Here is an 18,186-nt window from a genome sequence, read left to right as displayed (position 1 = left end):
TTTCTTTTTAATTGGAAAACAATTGTACACGAAAAAGAAGAGACTTAAACACTAAAACGGCAGTAGGTTGCTATCTGAAGTGCAAATGGTGGGATATTTCTTCAATTTAGACAAAAGAGTTAACAAAAGAGTAACAACAGAGAACCAAGCTGATGATTAATAAAACTCTGCTTGTGTTGTTTCACAAGGAGGCTTCATTTAACCTCAAATTTCAATTGATCTTTGGTAGACTTGTGCTCTAACAAACTGATTTCCAAAATTATAGGCCTTTTCCTGATTTATCAAAAAAACCTAAAAACTGAAAATAAAATTTCATGTTCCTAATTAGACGACACGTATGCAGTTTCAACCAAAAACTCAATTCGGATATCAATTCTTCTTTTATCATCAGCAATCAATACTACATCGTCATTGCTCAATTTTTTTTATTCGTTATCACTGCAATTTCAACACGCTTCTCAATTTCTACTTATTAAAACTTAAATTAGAGTGTCTTATAAAAAATGATAGAAACTTTGGCTTCGAGACAGATCAGTATTCCACTTGTTAATTTTCTATATTCATTTTGTTTATTCCTCATGTATTATCACAAACCACCAACACAAATTCGTTTCAATTTCAATTACAGCTCTCACATCAACGAAAAGAACAAATGGATCCGTTGGGGTCCATATGCACAGGTAGGCACATCTGATGACGCATCCAGGTTGAGGTGTGAGAGCGAAAGTCGATGTCCCGGCAGAAATGAACGTGCATTCAAAATTGCATGGTGTAGAAACATGGATAAACCAAAAACCGGATTTCTTTTTGGAACAGCCTCAGCATAGGCTTGTTTCATCTGGGACCGTCTCGGATTTACCAATTTCTGGTCTTGCACCGCAACCTGGTTAAAAATCGACCTACACAATAAAATTGCAAGCTAAATTGTGCGTACTAGCAAACGATAAAGTAACATTGACTCAATTAAGCGAACAAGACACGAACCGCGCCCAACGCTTTGGCAAGATCAATAAAGTTGCAACTGGTATTTCAAATTTCTCATGATTACACTTGAGAAGTTCAATTAAAGGTCACGATAGTTTGTGGACAATTTATAACTTCAACATTAAGTGTCATTGAGATTTTTATTCCGACCCACTTTAATGGGGGAGGAACTATATACTCAAATGGTTTTTTTGTTCAGACAATTTTGGCCGATCGATAAAATCACCGTCGAGAGTTGTGAGTTCAATCGTTAGAAAGCCCGTCCAGCATAGAATATGGAATTAAAGAGATTTTTCGATTTTCGTTTTTCATAGAAAGGTATCTAGGTTTGAAGTTTTGTGAATATTAGACGTAATTCAGCTGTTTTTATTCACATTTTCGGTATTTTTGACCAATTTTTGAACGATTCTGTAAAATATTTAAAAAATATTTAACTGAAATATTATTTGTTTTATCTAAAAAGATAGGAGAGGGTTGCTGAATTGTTCGATCCGAGGTCTTTATTAGAATTTATGCTAAATTTTTCAAAATTCCGATTTGTCTAAAATGGGACCAAATTTGCTTTTTTAGACCACTTGCTTTAAATTTGCTGAAAATAGAAACATTAAAACAGCGGCCATATTCTTGTTAAGCTCAAAACAAAGCTAGTTTTATTCCCGCTGATATTAAGAGTATTCTGGAATTTTAATTCCAATGATCTATTTCGCTACCATTTGAACGATTGAGCGTTTTGTTAAACGCGGACCACTATCTGGGCTGATCTTTATTTCACCATGGATCCATATGATAAATAAATTTTTAGATTCTAATGGGGCACAACCTTTTTTTAAAAAACGTTTCCACTATGTAAATTGTTTTTATGTAAACTACTGACAAAAATTTCAAAACAGGGCTCAACTGTTGACAGATACTATTTACAAAAAATGAGTCCCAACGAGATTATATTATCGTTTCAGAGTTACGCTCGAGGTTTTTATGGCTCTGACCAACTGTTTTTGTGAAAGTTGTATGGATTTCTTTGAGTTAACCTTTCATTTATTATACTTTTTGGAGCCCAATGACTAAGTGTCACAATTAAAAGATCCAGATAGCTTTGTATGAGGTTTGAATGAGCCTAAACAATTCTTTCAGTTGTTACATGATGTCTGCTATCACTTTGAATATATTTGTTTTGAGAAAAGATCGGTGAAATTTTGAGCTTTGTATACTATTTTATTTTATTTCTTTGATTTTCGGTCGCAGTCTCAGTAAAAACAGGAAGACCCTGACTTCCCATGAGTCTTAAATTGTCGGTTATGGTTTCATTTTCAATTGATGGTTTCTTTGTTTTGATACTCTACGTTTTTGTTTTTTTATTTTTGTGCATAATTGCGTCTTTTTATGAGTTCATTTTGTTTCCTTGTCGAATTATCACATTATTGACAGGTCCAAATGAAGTAAAGCAAACCAGGGAAACAGGTAAAATGCATAACGTTGGAAAAATTTGTATTTGGATGTGTCAATCGTTTTTTTTCTTTGAATAGTTTTATACTTTTTGGCTGAGACAAATTTGTCTCGCAAAATTGTGTAATTTTTTTTTGTTTTGCCTCTGTTTGTCTTTTTGTTGTTCTACGCCATATACCTGAAACAAGAACTCTCCATTTCTTCCCCAGGACGTATAACTGAATTTAGTTGAATATTTCAGTTTATAGCTGTCTGTTTTAATGACTTTCAATTTATGTTTGAAAAAAGATTGTCTCTTTTTTGTCGCCCCTGATGAAACTAATTGCTTTTTGATTTCATTTCGTCACCAAATAGTTCAGTTTCACTATTTAGACGTCCTAACCAATTTTGTTGTTTCAAAATTTTTTCTCGCTTGGTTATACTATTTGACTGATTGCTTCGACCATTCACTTTCTTAAAATTTTCGGGATTTCTGTACTATTAAATTTTTGGGTTTCTTTTTGTTCTCATGTCTACGTAGTCTTTTTATGAGGAATACTCGTTGATGTTAACATGAAGAGCAATTGATGATTTGTGGTTGTTGCAGGTAACATATTATAATTATAGTGCCTTGAAAAGAGTGATATCGTAAAAACGTTTGAAGTTTCGGCTTATTTATGTAATTGTTGTTATTTTGTGGGGTAGAGACTTAACCTCGTTATTACCTGGCCCAATTAGCTACATGAAAAACTGCAGATTAATCTATTGCTTTTTAGTTTGTCATGACTTGTCATGGAAGTATTTGTTTTTAAAAACGTATTTGGTTTTTTAAGTCTTTTTTGAAACAGTTTTTGGTCGAATTGTGGCTCAGTCTCTGTAAGCACAGGTCAAAACCCATTTCCAGTGAGCTATAATTTTGTTTTTATAACTGTTTTAGCTTCAAACATTTGTTTCTGGCGTTGTCACTACTGTTACATCGAGATTTCATAAACTGTTTGAGATGTTTTTTATTTTAACAATTTAAAGAATTTTTGTTTTCTATTCAATATATAACAATAATCAATAATCGTAGGTCCCATTGGTTTTGAAAATTGGCGGACTTGAAAATTGGACAATGATTTGTCTCAATTGCTTTTTATGGAGATGTAGATGAACATTTTATTGATTTCGGTTGATATCTAATGACAATAATAATTGTGAAATTAATTGCTTTTAAAAAAAGAAACGTGTTTTTGAACGTTGCGCCTTTTTTACCCACCTGTTAACAAGTTGACTTCAGGACAGTTCCCGCATCTTTTGTTTAGCGAAGTATAGGTCATATTGTTTTGTATAGGTTTTATCTGATGAGATTCTGGTTTTTTTTAAAAATTTTTTTTCATTATCGACATCGAGATTTGGTCGTAAATAATGTTTGTTGTTTAATTTTTTTGTCCTCTTTAGTAGTCCTATTATTAAAATCTTTATCGACCCTCGAGCGTGGCAACAATGTATTCCATTGGTTTTTGATTGAACGATATGTATGTTTTTGAAAGTTTTCTGTCTTTTCATCATTTGGTAGCCAATTAAGTCAGGAATGTGGATGAGCGGGGTCGGAACATTATGTGCGTACGCACAATAACGAGTCTCCTAACTTTCTTGTATGTATTTAATCAATCGGTTCAATAGAAGACGTTCAAAGTTTTGCAAACATAATAGTAAAAGAGATTGGCCTATAACTTTTGCATACCTTTTAGTCTTTTTTTGTAGAATGTTTTTTTGCAGTATGTTGCTATCTGAAGTGCAAATGGTAAGATATTTCTTCAATTTACACAAAAGAGTTGTCAAAAATAACAACAGAGAACCAAGCTGATAATTAATAAAAACTCTGCTTGTGTAGGTTCACAAGGAGGCTTCATTTAGCCTCAAGTTTCAATTGAACTTTGGTAGTATTGACTCTAACAAACTGATTTCCAAAATTATAGGCCTTTTTCTGATTTGTTATAAAAAAAACCTAAAAACTGAAAATAAAATTTCATGTTCCTAATTAGACAACACGTATGCAGTTGCTACCAAAAACTCAATTTGGATATCAATTTGCTTCTTTTATCATCAGCAATCAATACTAAATCGCCATTGCGCAATTTTTTAAATCGTTATCACTGCAATATTAAAACCCTTCTCAATTCCTGCCTATTAAAGCATAAATTGGAGTATCTTATTTAAAAAATGATAGAAATTTTGGCTTCGAGACAGATCAGTATTCCACTTGTTGTTTTCCTATTTTCATTTTGTTTATTCCTTATGTATTATCACCAACCAGCAACACAAATTCGTTTGAATTTCAAATACAAATCTCAGCGACGGAAAGAACTAATGGATCATTTGGGATCCATATGCACAGGTAGGCACATCTGATGACGCATCCAGGTTGAGGTCTGAGAGCGAAAGTCGATGTCCCGGCAGAAATGAACGTGCATTCAAAATTGCACGGTGCAGAAACATGGCTTAACCAAAAACCCGATTTCTTTTGGAACGGCCTCAGCATAGTCGTTTGATCTGAGACCGTCTCGAATGTACCAATTTTTGGTCTTGCACCGCAACCTGGTTAAAATTCGATCTACACAAAAAATTGCAAGCTAAATATTGCGTACTAGCAAACGATAAAGTAACATTGACTCACGATAGGCGAATAAGACACAAACCGCGCCCAACGCTCTGGCAAGATCAAAAAAGTTGCAACTAGTATTTCAAATTTCTCATGATTACACTTGAGAAGTTCAATTAAAGTTTACAATAGTTTGTGGACAATTTATAACTTCAAAATTAAGGTTCATTGAGATTTTGGTTCCGACCCACTTTAATGGGGGAGGAACTATATACTCAAATGGAATTTTTATTTCAGACAATTTTGGCCGATCGATAAAATCACCGTCGAGAGTTGTGAGTTCAATCATTAGAAAGCCCGTCCAGCATAGAATATGGAATTAAAGAGATTTTTCGATTTTCGTTTTTCATAGAAAGGTATCTAGGTTTGAAGTTTTGTGAATATTAGCCGTAATTCAGCTGTTTTTATTCACATTTTTGGTATTTTTGACCAATTTTTCATCGATTTTGCTTAAATATATAAAAAATTTTAACTGAAATACTATTTGTTTTATCTCATAAGATAGGGGAGGGTTGCTGAATTGTTCGATCCCAGTTTTTTGGCTAGAATTTATGCTAAAGTGTTCAAAATTCGGACTTTGTCTAAAATGGGACCAAAATTGTTTCTTACACCTCTTGCTTTAAATTTGCTGAAAATAGACACATTAAAACAGCGGGCATATTCTTGTTAAGCTCAAAACAAAGCTAGTTCTATTCCCGCTGGTTTTAAGAGTATTCTGGAATTTTAGTTCCAATGATCTATTTCGCTACCATTTGAACGATTGAGTGTTTTGTTAAACGCGGACCACTATATGGGCTGATCTTTATTTCACCATGGATACATATGATAAAAAAATTTTAGATTCTAATGTGGCACAACCTTTTTTTAAAAAACGTTTCCACAATGTAAATTGTTTTTTTGTAAACTACTGACAAAAATTTCAAAACAGGGCTCAACTGTTGACAGATACTATTTACAAAAAATGAGTCCCAACAAGGTTATATTATCGTTTCAGAGTTATGCTCGTGGTTTTTATGGCTCTGACCAGTTGTTTTCTAGAAAGTTTTATGGATTTCTTGAGTTATCCTTTCATTTATTAAACTTTTTGGAGCACAATGACTTAGTGTCCATTTAAAAGATCCAGATAGCTTTGTATGAGGTATCAATGAACCTAGACAATTCTTTCAGTTATTACATGATGTCTGCTATCACTTTGAATATATTTGTTTTGAGAAAAGATCGGCGAGATTTTGAGATTTGCATACTATTTTATTTCTCTCAATTTCGGTCGCAGTCTCAGTAAAAACAGGAAGACTCTGACTTTCTATGAGTCTTAAAATAATGTCGATTATGATTTGATATTCAATTTTATGGTTTCTTTGTTTTGATGCTCTGCGTTTTTTTTTATTTTTTTGCATAATGGCATTTTTTTATGAGTTCATTTTGTTTCCTTGTCGAATTATCTCATTATTGACAGGTCCAAATGAAGTAAAGCGAAACAGGGAAAATGCATAACGTTGGAAAAATTTGTATTTGGATATTTTAATCGTTTTTATTCGAATAGTTTTATGCTTTTTGGCTGAGACAAATTTGTCTCGCAAAATTGCGTAATTTTTTTTGTTTTGCCTCTGTTTTTCTTTTGTTGTTCTACGCCATATACCTGATAATGAGAGCTCTCCATTTCTTCCCCAGGACGCATAACTGAATTTAGCTTAATATTTCAGTTTATAGCTGTCTGCTTTAATGACTTTCAATTTATGTTTGAAAAAAGATTGTCTCTATTTTGTCGCCCCTAATGAAACTAATTGCCTTTTGCTTTCATTTCGTCACCAAGTAGTTCAGTGTCACTATTTAAAAGTCCTAATAATTTTGTTTTTTCAAAAATTTTTTCTCGCTTGGTTATACTTTTTGACTGATTGCTTCGACCATTCACTTTCTTAAAAAGTTTTCGGGATTTCTGTACTGCTCAATTTTTGGGTTTCTTTTTGTTGTCATGTCTGTGTAGTCGTTTTATGAGGAATACTCGTTGATGTTAACATGAAGAGCAATTGATGATTTTGTGGTTGTTGCAGGTAACATGTTATAATTATAGTGCCTTGAAAAGAGTGATATCGTAAAAACGTTTGAAGTTTATGCTTATTTATGTAATTGTTGTTATTTTGTGGGGTAGAGACTTAACCTCGTTATTACCTGGCCCAATTGGCTACATGAAAAACTGCAGATTATTCTATCGCTTTTTAGTTTGTCATGACTTGTCATGGAAGTATTTGTTTTTAAAAACGTATTTGGTTTTTTAAGTCTTTTTTTAAATAATTTTTTTGACGATTTGTGGCTCAGTCTCTGTAAGCAGAGGTCACAACCCATTTCCAGTGAGCTATAATTTTATCTTTATAACTGTTTTAGTTTCACACATTTGTTTCTGGCGTTGTCACTACTGTTACATCGAGATTTCATAAACTGTTTGAGATGTTTTTCATTTTAACATTTTAAAGAATTTTTGTTTTCTATTCAAAATATAACAATAATCAATAATCGTAGTTCCCATTGGTTTTGAAAGTTGGCGCATTTGAAAATTGGACAGTGATTTGTCTCAATTGCTTTTTATGGAGATGTAGATGAACATTTTAGTGATTTCAGTTAATATCTAATGACATTAATAATTGTGAAATTAATTGCTTTTAAAAATAGAAACGTGTTTTTGAACGTCGCGCCTTTTTTACCAACCTGTTAACAAGTCGCATTCAGGACAGTTCCCGCATCTTTTGTTAAGCGAAGTATAGGTCATTTTGTTTTGTTTAGGTTTTATATGATGGGATTCTGTTTTTCTTAATATTTTTTTATTATCGACATCGAGATTTGGTCGTAAATAATGTTTGTCGTTTAATTTTTTTGTCCTCTTTAGTAGTCCTATTATCATAAACTTTTATCGGCCCTCCAGCTTGGCATCAATGTATTCCATTTGCTTTTGATTGAAGGATATGTATGTTTTTGAACTTTTTCTATCTCTTCATCATTTGGTAGCCAATTAAGTCAGGCATGTGGATGAGCGGGGTCGGAACATTATGTGCGTACGCACATTAACGAGCCTACTTATTTTTATGTATTTAATCAATTGATTCAATAGAAGACGTTCAAAGTTTTGCAAACATAATAGTAAAAGAGATTGGCCTATAACTTTTGCATACCTTTTAGTCTTTTTTTGTAGAAAAGACTGACCAAAGCAAATTTCATCAATTCTCTAAAGTTCTTAATATATAATTGTTGCTATTTTGCTATTATCGAACTATTTTGCACCAAACTGTTAGCAGCATTGGCAGCCGAATCATTGAAAGCGTCTGTACCTAACGCTTTATTATTTTCAAGTGACTGAAATACATGGTACAATTCTTATAGCGTAAAAGCTTAGAAATTAACTTTCTCATTCAAATCAATAGCATGAAAACTTTTATCTTTCGCTTCCACACCAATACGCATCCATAACATGAAGGAAGTCCTGTTTAAGCAAAATGTAATCTCCATTTTGCTCTGTGTAATATTTTAACGGCTTTTCCATTTTTCCGACAACGAGATCTTTCTTTTCTCGTGCATCTCTCTTTTTGAGGCAACTCCACTGTTGCTTACTTCTTGTAAACTCAGGATAAAACTGTTTGCAGACTCGTTGTTCACTCTTTTTAGCTTGCTATTAACAAAAGTTATCGCAAGCTTCAACAACTTATGCGCTTGCTCAGATTGATTGTTTCCCAAATGTTGAAAAGTGTACCTTTTTCTAACTAATTCGCGTCACTCCTTTAATAGCCCCCCAACCCCCCCTCCCCATACCCACGAAATTATAGCCACCCCATACGGTATGCTTACGATGATTTGGGGGCGCCATACGTTTTCTGACCGCCAATGTGGAGTGAGGCTATAATTGGAATGACAAAATGGTTCTACAACATAGCACTGAAATTATATCTCAGTTGAAAATAGTATTGTGTTTTCTTTAGAGTTTAATAGAAACAAATCAGAAAAATAAATCAACTCGTTTTTCTGACTTCATGTATTTAAGAGACCTGTTTTTTGCACCGATGCTGTTGGCTACCATTTATCTTAGAACCTTAAATTAGAACTTTAATTTGAAAGAGAATAACTTGAAGAACGATAACATTTCGGAGGAATATAGTTCAATTGTTTACCAAAATTTAAAATTGTGACCAAATGGTGCACATGAACAGCAGTATCGCTCTGAAGAGCGCATTATAGTTTTTCATTATAATTCGAAAAAAACTACCTCTGTTTTTGTGTTTTTTTTTGCAATTAGTTGTCAGGAGAAGAATTCTTTTGGTCCCATCGGTAGCCAACCTAAGAATGCTATTAACTCCAATCGACAACGAATGGTTATCTTGCAAGATCTTGCAAGATTCTGGCAAAATCTTACAAGACGATACATCGTCTTGCAAGATTTTCTACCAAAATCTTGCAAGATCTTGCAAGATAACCCTTTGTCTTGCAAGAATCTTGCAAGATAACCATTCATCTTGCAAATATGCAAATAAATGGAACATGACCGAACATGATCAAAATGAGACGCGAACATTGCTTCCCATCAATTTTTTTTACATTGTGATACATGATTACAACCAAAATAGCATCAACTTTGTTTTCTTCCGCTCAAAATATAAATTGAAAAAATTTAGAAAAAGAAAGTAAAATGTTTTCCATATTAGCGAAACAATACATTTGACGCACGAATTAATGTAAATAAATGAGAGTAACCAGTATTAATACCAACGGCTGTAATAAAATACAGATATCTGGTATAAATTTTGTTTCAAATGATCTCTGAAAACTCATTCCACTATATTTTGGTAATAGTTTGCGCTAAATGAAAGAAAATGCGTTTAAAACAGCCAATGATAGCAGAGCTCGACCGGAACGAACTTGCAAGAATCTTACAAGATAACCATTCTTCTTGCAAGATCTTGCAAGATAGCCATACTCTTGCAAGATCTTGCAAGATAACCATTTTCTTGCATGATCGTGCAAGATAACCATTTTTTGCAAGAATCTTGGAAGATCTTGCAAGATAACCATCTGGTCTTGACTAGGGAACGTGATCTAACTTTCATTTCTCTCCAATTCGATTTCTCGTTCTTGAACTGATCTAATCATGATTATTGATTGTTTCCGCTTGCCTTTTGATTAGTTGTTCTATTGCACTAGTTCACTTTCCTACGTCAATTGTTTTTTCAATTTGGTTTTAAAAATTGTCAGTTTTGGTAGCTCATTTCCCATTTCAGTGTTTTCTATTTTCTGCGTCTTCAATCAGATTTCTTTGTGACTTCAAAATTTAAACAGCTTTTGCATTTATCAACTCTTTTGCTTCTCAACGTTTTGAATTTACCAACTTCGACTTACATTCTAAATAGGCTGATTAATAAGTTCTGTGAAATCAAGGTTCAAAAACATTTTAAACGCTCCTCAGCGCATTTGTTACAATATTCCATTATTTTATTCAGCACATATCTTGTATAATTTAATTCCTGGAGAAATTTTTAAAATCGTCACAATTCAACTGTTGTGTTGAATTTCTTAGTTCAAAATTTATTTGTTTTAGCAGAGCAATTTTTTTCAGGAACTAACAAAAAAATTTTGTTTAAGAAATCAGTCAGTTTCATTTATTTGGATAGTCTGTCTAAAACAATTAGAGTACTACTTTTCAGTGACTAGTGCCGGACTTTTTTCAACTCAGTACACTAATCAATTCGTACATACAAAAATAGCTATCTAACTATTACTTAAACGCAGCTTTTTTACAGAAATAAACTCACAAAAAAATTGGATACCTTATTTGTAACTCTTCAGCAATATGTGTACAAGTAATTAAGTAATATGTATTGGACAATTAGTTCTTTTTTCCATGCTTTTTAGGATCGTTTGAGAATTTTGAAATGTCATGTATTTCTTGGCAACCATGTGCACGACTATAGTTTTTTATGATCTTGGATATGGTTGCCAAGGTCTAAAAATTTAAACTAACTGAATTTGCTTTCTTGGAAGGCTTAGTGTAGTCCGAAGATGCTTGTTGAACTGTTCCTGTGTTTTTTTATGTTGTGACTTTGACTTGTATGGTATTACATGGCACCATAAATGTGTATGGTCTTGGATATGGTCCCCAAGACACCATGAATGAGTTTTTCTCCGCACTCAGAGTGCAAAGCATGGGTGTTCTAAGAACTTTTTGAGCAATGTTGATTTTTTTTCATGGTCAGCTATATGTTTGCCATGTTACCATAAACTCCATATATGGCTTGGATATGGTTGCCAAGAAAGGTTTATGGTGGTGTCAACCCGGGAACATTTACTACTCCACAAGAACGGGTACCGCATAATGGTTTTCAAGTAACTATGACATTGATTGCATCTAGCTTTCGTAAAGGGTGCCAAAAATGGTCTTTCGCATTAGCCCTCCTCCCTCCAGCTTAGGGGTCATATAACGCATAGCGCCCTACCCCCTATTCACGGTTAACATACCATCCAGATATTCATGATTATGATTTCGTGGCAGAGGCTATACTGGGAAAGACTCAAAGAAAAGATACATAAGACGGCAATGCTAGAAACCGCATAACAAGCAAGCCATTGTATTTCCCCAAACATGCAAACTCCAAATCTGCGCTTGTAAACCTGCAATTACCATAACAACGGGACTAGGTTAGAGGTTTATATTATCCCCTCCCCCGTTCTCAAACCGAAGGAGCCATATTTTTACATAATGATGTTCTATTTAATGACATGACGTGACGTGCTCTAAGCTGGTGACGCATAACGTACTGAGAAGGGGGGGGGGGGCGCAAACCGTGAAGGTTCAACATTTGCATCAATGTACAATGACACGAAAAAGGGGAGGACTATTTATTGCTAAAGAGCGACATTGGAACCAAAGTTTTTGTATTTGACAAACAACGACACTGCAGTTTTTTGTCCCAGCAGGGCGACTATGATGAATATCATATTACGGATGTTTTCCGTTTGTGCAATCCGTTTGCAATCCCCAAGCGCACCGGGGGGGGGGGGGGGGGCTTTATAAAACGAAAAAATTTTTACTGAGAGTTTTCCATTAGAGTGGCGTAAATTATAGAGCTATGTTTGGTAAAGTGATTTCTTTCAGGAAGCAAAAGACGGTCAATCAAAACTTGACCAAAAGCAGTTCGAAATGCTTCATTTTAGTGAAAAGCGGAACTATTTCCTGAACGGCACTTTTAACCAATCAAACTGTATCCAGTTTCATGCATCCAGAGTGAGGGCACACGACCCTGCTAGAGATTCATTTCATCAACGCGAGCTTGAAATTTACAAGAATTACGAAACATTAGCCAAAACAGTTTTCCATTCTAAACCAAAAGTTGTTTTCATCGCTGGATTTGAGTCTACTGGACATCACTTCATGAGTGATGCATGGCGACAATTCTGTAGAGCTACAAAAGCAGAGAACATCTGCGATCAGGAGGGTGGATTTGTGAAAATGGTTAAGTGTGGACCTCAGCATCGGAAATTGGAGGAAGCCCGGTTACGAAAGGAATTACAGGGTTTCAAACAGCACATAGCAAGCACCAACCTGAGTCTCGTCATTCTCAATACTTATTCACGTTGGTATTTCATCGTTGATAGATGTCTGTTTTAACATTTGCTACAATTGGTATCAGTTTTTAGGGACCCCGGGAAGATGGTTGAAAATTAACTTCGAAAACGTGACTCGTTACAACTTAAAGTTCAAAATTTTCCCTTCGATATTTTTGAATAGGTTTGTTTTGACATCAAATTTTTATTAAAAAGGATAAAACAAGGAAGTGTCTTTCTATTTCTGATCAAATGATCACGAACCATTGAAACCGGGAGAGATTCCACTTATTATGCATTGAACTATGAATAGTAAATAAAGTTGAGGGATAGTTACCTTTAAAAAACATTAACTCATCTGAACTGTTAACGCAAATCTGTCTTCGCCAGCCGATATCGAATGGTTATCTTGCAAGATCTGGCAAGATATCAACCGTCTGGCAAGATCTTGTAAGATAGCCATTATTTACCTGAATCTTGCAAGATCTTGCAGGATAACCATCTGGTATCGACTAGGGTACGTAATGATCAATTTTGATAACAGCTGTTGTAGATTACAACTGAGATAGTTACAGAGAATCAAATTTTTTTTGTTTTTTTTTAATATGATTTTTAACTTTCAAAAATCAAGAAATAGTCTTTTTTACAATCTTCCTAACATTGTGTCTATATTCTTCAAATTCTAGTTCGTGGCATTCTATTTTTTTTCTTTTTTTGTACGTTTTTGCCATTTTTTTGATTTGCAGTTGATTTCATTCAACAAAAAGCAGTACTTCAAGTTTGCTAGAGAAATTTTTTATTAATTACTAATTATTGCAATTTTTGTCTGGCCTCGGTATTGTTTTTAAGGGATTTTGCATTTGTTTATTTTGCATTTTATTCTGTTGCCTATGTCTTTTCTCAGATAAATTTAATTTTTGAATTAATATAAAATCATGTTATCTAGCACATATACAACAAGGAACAAGTATGTGTTGTTTTGTTTCAATTGCAGTGATTAGAAATCAAACTGTGGTGATTTTCTGATTCCTATTTTTGAGCTTTCTTTTTTGAAAAAATTAAATTAGTTTCTAAGATCTTTTGAGAGATTAGAATCCCGACCTTTTTGAGATTAGAATCGTGAATTAGGTGAGGGCAATTGATCGTCCTGTCAATTTTTCAAACATATGAGTATTATGACCGCTCTGATTACGTCGGATTTTTTAACGTTATCAAACGTCTTCATTAATTTTGTTACTTTGCCGCAGTTTGTTTCTCTTGATGACAGTTGTTTAACTTTCACTAATTTTAAGATCAGATATGGGGAGGTAATCAGACAATGAGTTAATAGTCCAGAAAAAAATGGTTTCAGCTGCAATTACAGATTTTTTGGGAAATTTGACGCTTCAGGTCGGTTTCGGATTTTTTCCGGCTTTGTTTTTAATTCGCTTTACTTTTTGATCGCGTTTTTCGTTTTACATAAGCCAAGATTTTCACGTTCCATTTCTGAGTTGCTTCACTTTTTGAGCTCTTTGGTTTCTGAGTTTTTTCAGGCTGCATTGAAATACGTAATTTAAAGAATACGCCCAACGTTAAAAGATCAAAACCAAAAGAAACTTGATGAACTGATAAAGCCCGGTCATTAAATTTTTTTGAATTAGGTTATCAAAGTCCATTATCGAGCGATTGCTAAATGATACTAGTTTTAAGCTTAATACCCTTTAGTTTAGAAGCTGAAATAAGTATAGGTTTTAAATCTAACTGAATGTGCAGACTGAATTAGAACCTTTTATGAAACTTAGGAAAAAACTTAATCATTTTCTATCTCTTCTTTTTTTTCTGTTTCAGTCCCGATGTGCATCTAGCGCGTCAACGGCGGCTATTTACTGGCAATCTGCCGGCTATGCTTAGGAGGGGACACCAAAAGTTATTTCTTGTTGCTGCATTTTTTAGTGATTTTTGCTGATCTCATAATAGAAAATGGATAACGTTGAGCAACAAAAAAACTGCTCCTTCTAGATAAAACGGACTTCACTATCGAAACTTCATTATTGTTTTGCGCTGATCACGGAGTCAATAACAAGTCAATTTGTGAAGCTTTATTAACAGGAATGGATGAATGCTGACACAAAGCCAGGCCTTACAACTTAACAGTGCACTGAGTTCAAATATCTTTAGGTTTGTTGCATATAACTTAGGCAAAAACATTTCAACGGAATCACAGAAGGGTGACTAAGTTTGCTGTTCATTTTAAACAGCACACGTTTCCAAAGAAGTAATCAAACTATTTTACGTTGACGTTACCTGTGATTGCTACACTATAAATTTTTCTGCATCACAAACATCAATGTTCAAGCTTCAGATGAATTATTTTTAACATTGGCAACGACAACATTGGTATTTCCTGGCTGTTTTAAGAAAACAAAATAATTCCACCAATTCAACATCAAGTGCAAAATTATATCTCGACAATTGCAGACAAACTTCAAAAAATTGGATAAAACAATTTCTACGCTATTCAAGGCAGCTGCAGTCGAAACATTTTGATTTTTAAGATAAACTAGAAATGATGTATTTAGTAACAGTGGCTATAGATAGAATCAGATCTAATCTATTCGAGTCCGCGCATTTTTCTCATGATTTTCAAAGAAGAAATCCAAAAGAGGGTGGCAATACTGATGGCACTATTAATGTAGTACTCTGTAAGTATTACACAAAATGGCAACTTTTTTAACCACCCTAAAAACATGATAAAGTCACAACTTTTTCAGTCATCATAAAAACAAAAGATAAAAGACGGTTGGTACTATTTACCATTTCTCTATGAATAAATTTAACTTAAATGGTTCTGTTTTAAAGGTTTTTCCATGACGTTGAAAAAAAAATAAAACTAAAGCCACCAACCAGTTTTTCTCCACAATAAATTTTGGTTTCAATTTTTTGTAGCTTATCTCAACTATGATGTTCGACGGAATTGTGAAAATTGAGCGGTGGTACAGATGTAACAATTCTTCTTCACCTAATTTCTTGAGTATTGTGTTGCGACTAAACATTTGACTGATAATCGAAGTTTTCATTCAAAGTATAGGTTCATGTTTTTTGTTGCAGCAAGTTAGCGGCAGCTTTACACAGTGATATTGGAGTAATGTTCCAAGATCAGCGATAGAATGGTTTTTCAATAATACATTGCAGTATAACGTTGTATACTTAACATAAGTTTTTTCCTCTCCAAGGCAAATAATTATAAGTGAAGATCAACAAGGAGGCTTGGTAATGTGCGTTCCGACATTAAGTTCCGACCCCGCTCATCTATATTTTTCACTTAATTGTCTACCAAATGACGAAGAGATAAAAAAAATATTAACATATCAACATATCGTTCAACAAACTACTAAAAGAATAAAACAATCCACTCTAGAGGGCCTATGAGACCTGTGGCTACCATAATATGACTACCAGAAAAGACGGCAAAAATCAAATAGATACAAATAATAATTACGACCAAAACTCCTTGTCCAAATTTTGAAAACCAGTAATAACCAAATCAAAATTGCATCAGATAAAATTTATACTAAGAAGATTCACCGGTACTTTTTAGGACAAAATAAGGGACTTTTCCTCAATGCAGATTGGCAACAAGTCGACTAGAAATGAGCAAAAGCGGCAAAAGATTTTTAAAACATTGCTTTTTTTTTTAAAAAAAAAGAATTAAATTCGAACTGATTAGAAACCTTACGCATCAAATGAAATCATTGAGAGAGTCTTTTATACCTCAATAGAGAGCGACTTAGGTCTTTCAATATCTAGGGTATGTCTTACGATTACAAAAAGAACGACAAATACAGGCAAAAACGAAAAATTTGCACGAAAAATTATGCACAAAAACGATGTACCCCCAATCAGTTTAATATTAAGCTGATCACTAAAAACAATAGAAATCTTCGTTTGCATTTTTTGCAGATGACACTTTTGTAAGTCAAATGACGCCCAGTATTGTGATACTGTGAAAAGGAAACGAAAACCTACAAAAAAAGGGCAAATTTGCAAAAATCAAGAAAAATTGGTTTTATGAAAACTGTTTGTTCCGAAGAAAGACCATTTGAGGAAAATAAAACTGTTCAGGAGAACAAACAGTATTTCAAAAAATAAATGATGCGAATTGTATATACAGATGCTTAGCTACAATTTAACAGAAATAAAATTGGCAAACCTCAAAAATCTCTTTTTTTATTAAAAACAAATACTTTCAAAATTCATAGCCAACAAAAGCTTTCGACTAAAAGAGTAGACAGTTTGTCTTGCAACTATTCGGAAAACTAATTGCGACTGTCATTAATCAGAATAAATAATAAGACTATAAAATAACATTAAATACAAGCGGATCTAATAAGTTTCACAAACAACTTTAGGAAACCACAGTTTCGAAGCCATTAAGTTTATAAGACATTAAACGCGAGAATATAAAATCTTCATTTGGTCTCTTTTGATCATCATAACACATTGCTGTAAAATGACTATCACAAAATGACTACAAAAAGAACCATAGGAACTGAAAAGTATGCAAAATAACAAAATTTTTCTGAAACAAATTGTCTAAACAGTGAAGACATCATTTAAAAAGCTTTAACAACAGAAAAATTATTGTTTGATTCAGCAAAACATTAAAAAGAGCTCTAAATAATGAGGATCATTTACAAAAATTATAAAACATTGTAAAATACGAAAAAAACGCAAACCAGAAAAAGGTATAAGTTGAAGAATACTATTACACTTTTTTTAGAAATTTAATTTGAAAGTCAAAACAACCATTAGCTTTTGCCGATATAAGTTATTTATGTTAACTTGTTTGTCTATAGTTGACCACTGAGACCTTTAATTACACAATATTTGGCATATGACAACAAAAACTATCAACAAAAAAGAAAAAAAAAACTCTACGAATTTCTGCAAGAGAACGTTGTCCTAGCCCTTCAAACCATTTGTTATGAAAACAAAAAATATTTTCAGTTTCAAATTTTGTAAATTTTTTTCAGTTAGATTGTTAAATAATATGACGATTTACAAAAGAAACAAAAACAACACCAAAAATGCGCAATTATGCACAAAAATGAGAAAATTTTGTATGAAAACTCTTAGTACCAAAAGCAAGAAAACCTTCTGTCAAAATAATCGGCCAAAAATGGGTTTTTATTCAATAGGGAAGAAAGTTTGACCTGCACTTACTGAGAATAAGCAAAATGTTGACTAAAATATTATAAAAAATTGACAATTTCAAAAAGTCGCAGAAAATTCCTTAAGACAACTACCTTCAATAACATAAGAGACATTAGGTAACAACCGAATGAATAGAAAAAGCTCTCCTGCACCTTTTGAGGAAGAAATTTAGATCTTTGAGTGGTTAAACTTAAAAAAGAGAAAGAATGCCAAAAGAATAACAATTGAAGGCAAAAGACAAGAATTCAGTTAAATTTTTCTAAAATTCTTCCTCAAAGCCATAAAAACCCTTTGGTTCTCCGGAAACAAACTTTATCTACATTTGGTCTCAATTTTACGTAAATGAGAACTGTCATTAATGGAAC

The 18,186-nt window shown here is 33.3% G+C and overlaps 1 protein-coding gene across 1 annotated transcript in view; it reads left to right on the top strand.

Annotated features, from left to right (window-relative positions):
- Positions 1–579: 579 nt before the first annotated feature.
- Positions 580–18,186, top strand: part of LOC142339999 (uncharacterized) — a 32,797-nt gene continuing 15,190 nt past the window's right edge. Inside the window, exons 1-2 of the mRNA XM_075390387.1 lie at positions 580–680; positions 12,180–12,657. Of these exons, the coding sequence (XP_075246502.1) occupies positions 12,225–12,657 (433 nt within the window). The 5' untranslated portion in view covers positions 580–680; positions 12,180–12,224. The remainder of the gene's footprint in view (positions 681–12,179; positions 12,658–18,186) is intronic.

This window comes from Convolutriloba macropyga, chromosome 5 (assembly GCF_964194025.1).
Source record: "Convolutriloba macropyga chromosome 5, txConMacr16.3, whole genome shotgun sequence".
Lineage (NCBI taxonomy): Eukaryota > Metazoa > Xenacoelomorpha > Acoela > Convolutidae > Convolutriloba > Convolutriloba macropyga.
Note: the sequence above shows the minus strand (reverse complement) of the source record. Positions and strands in the feature narration are given on the sequence as shown.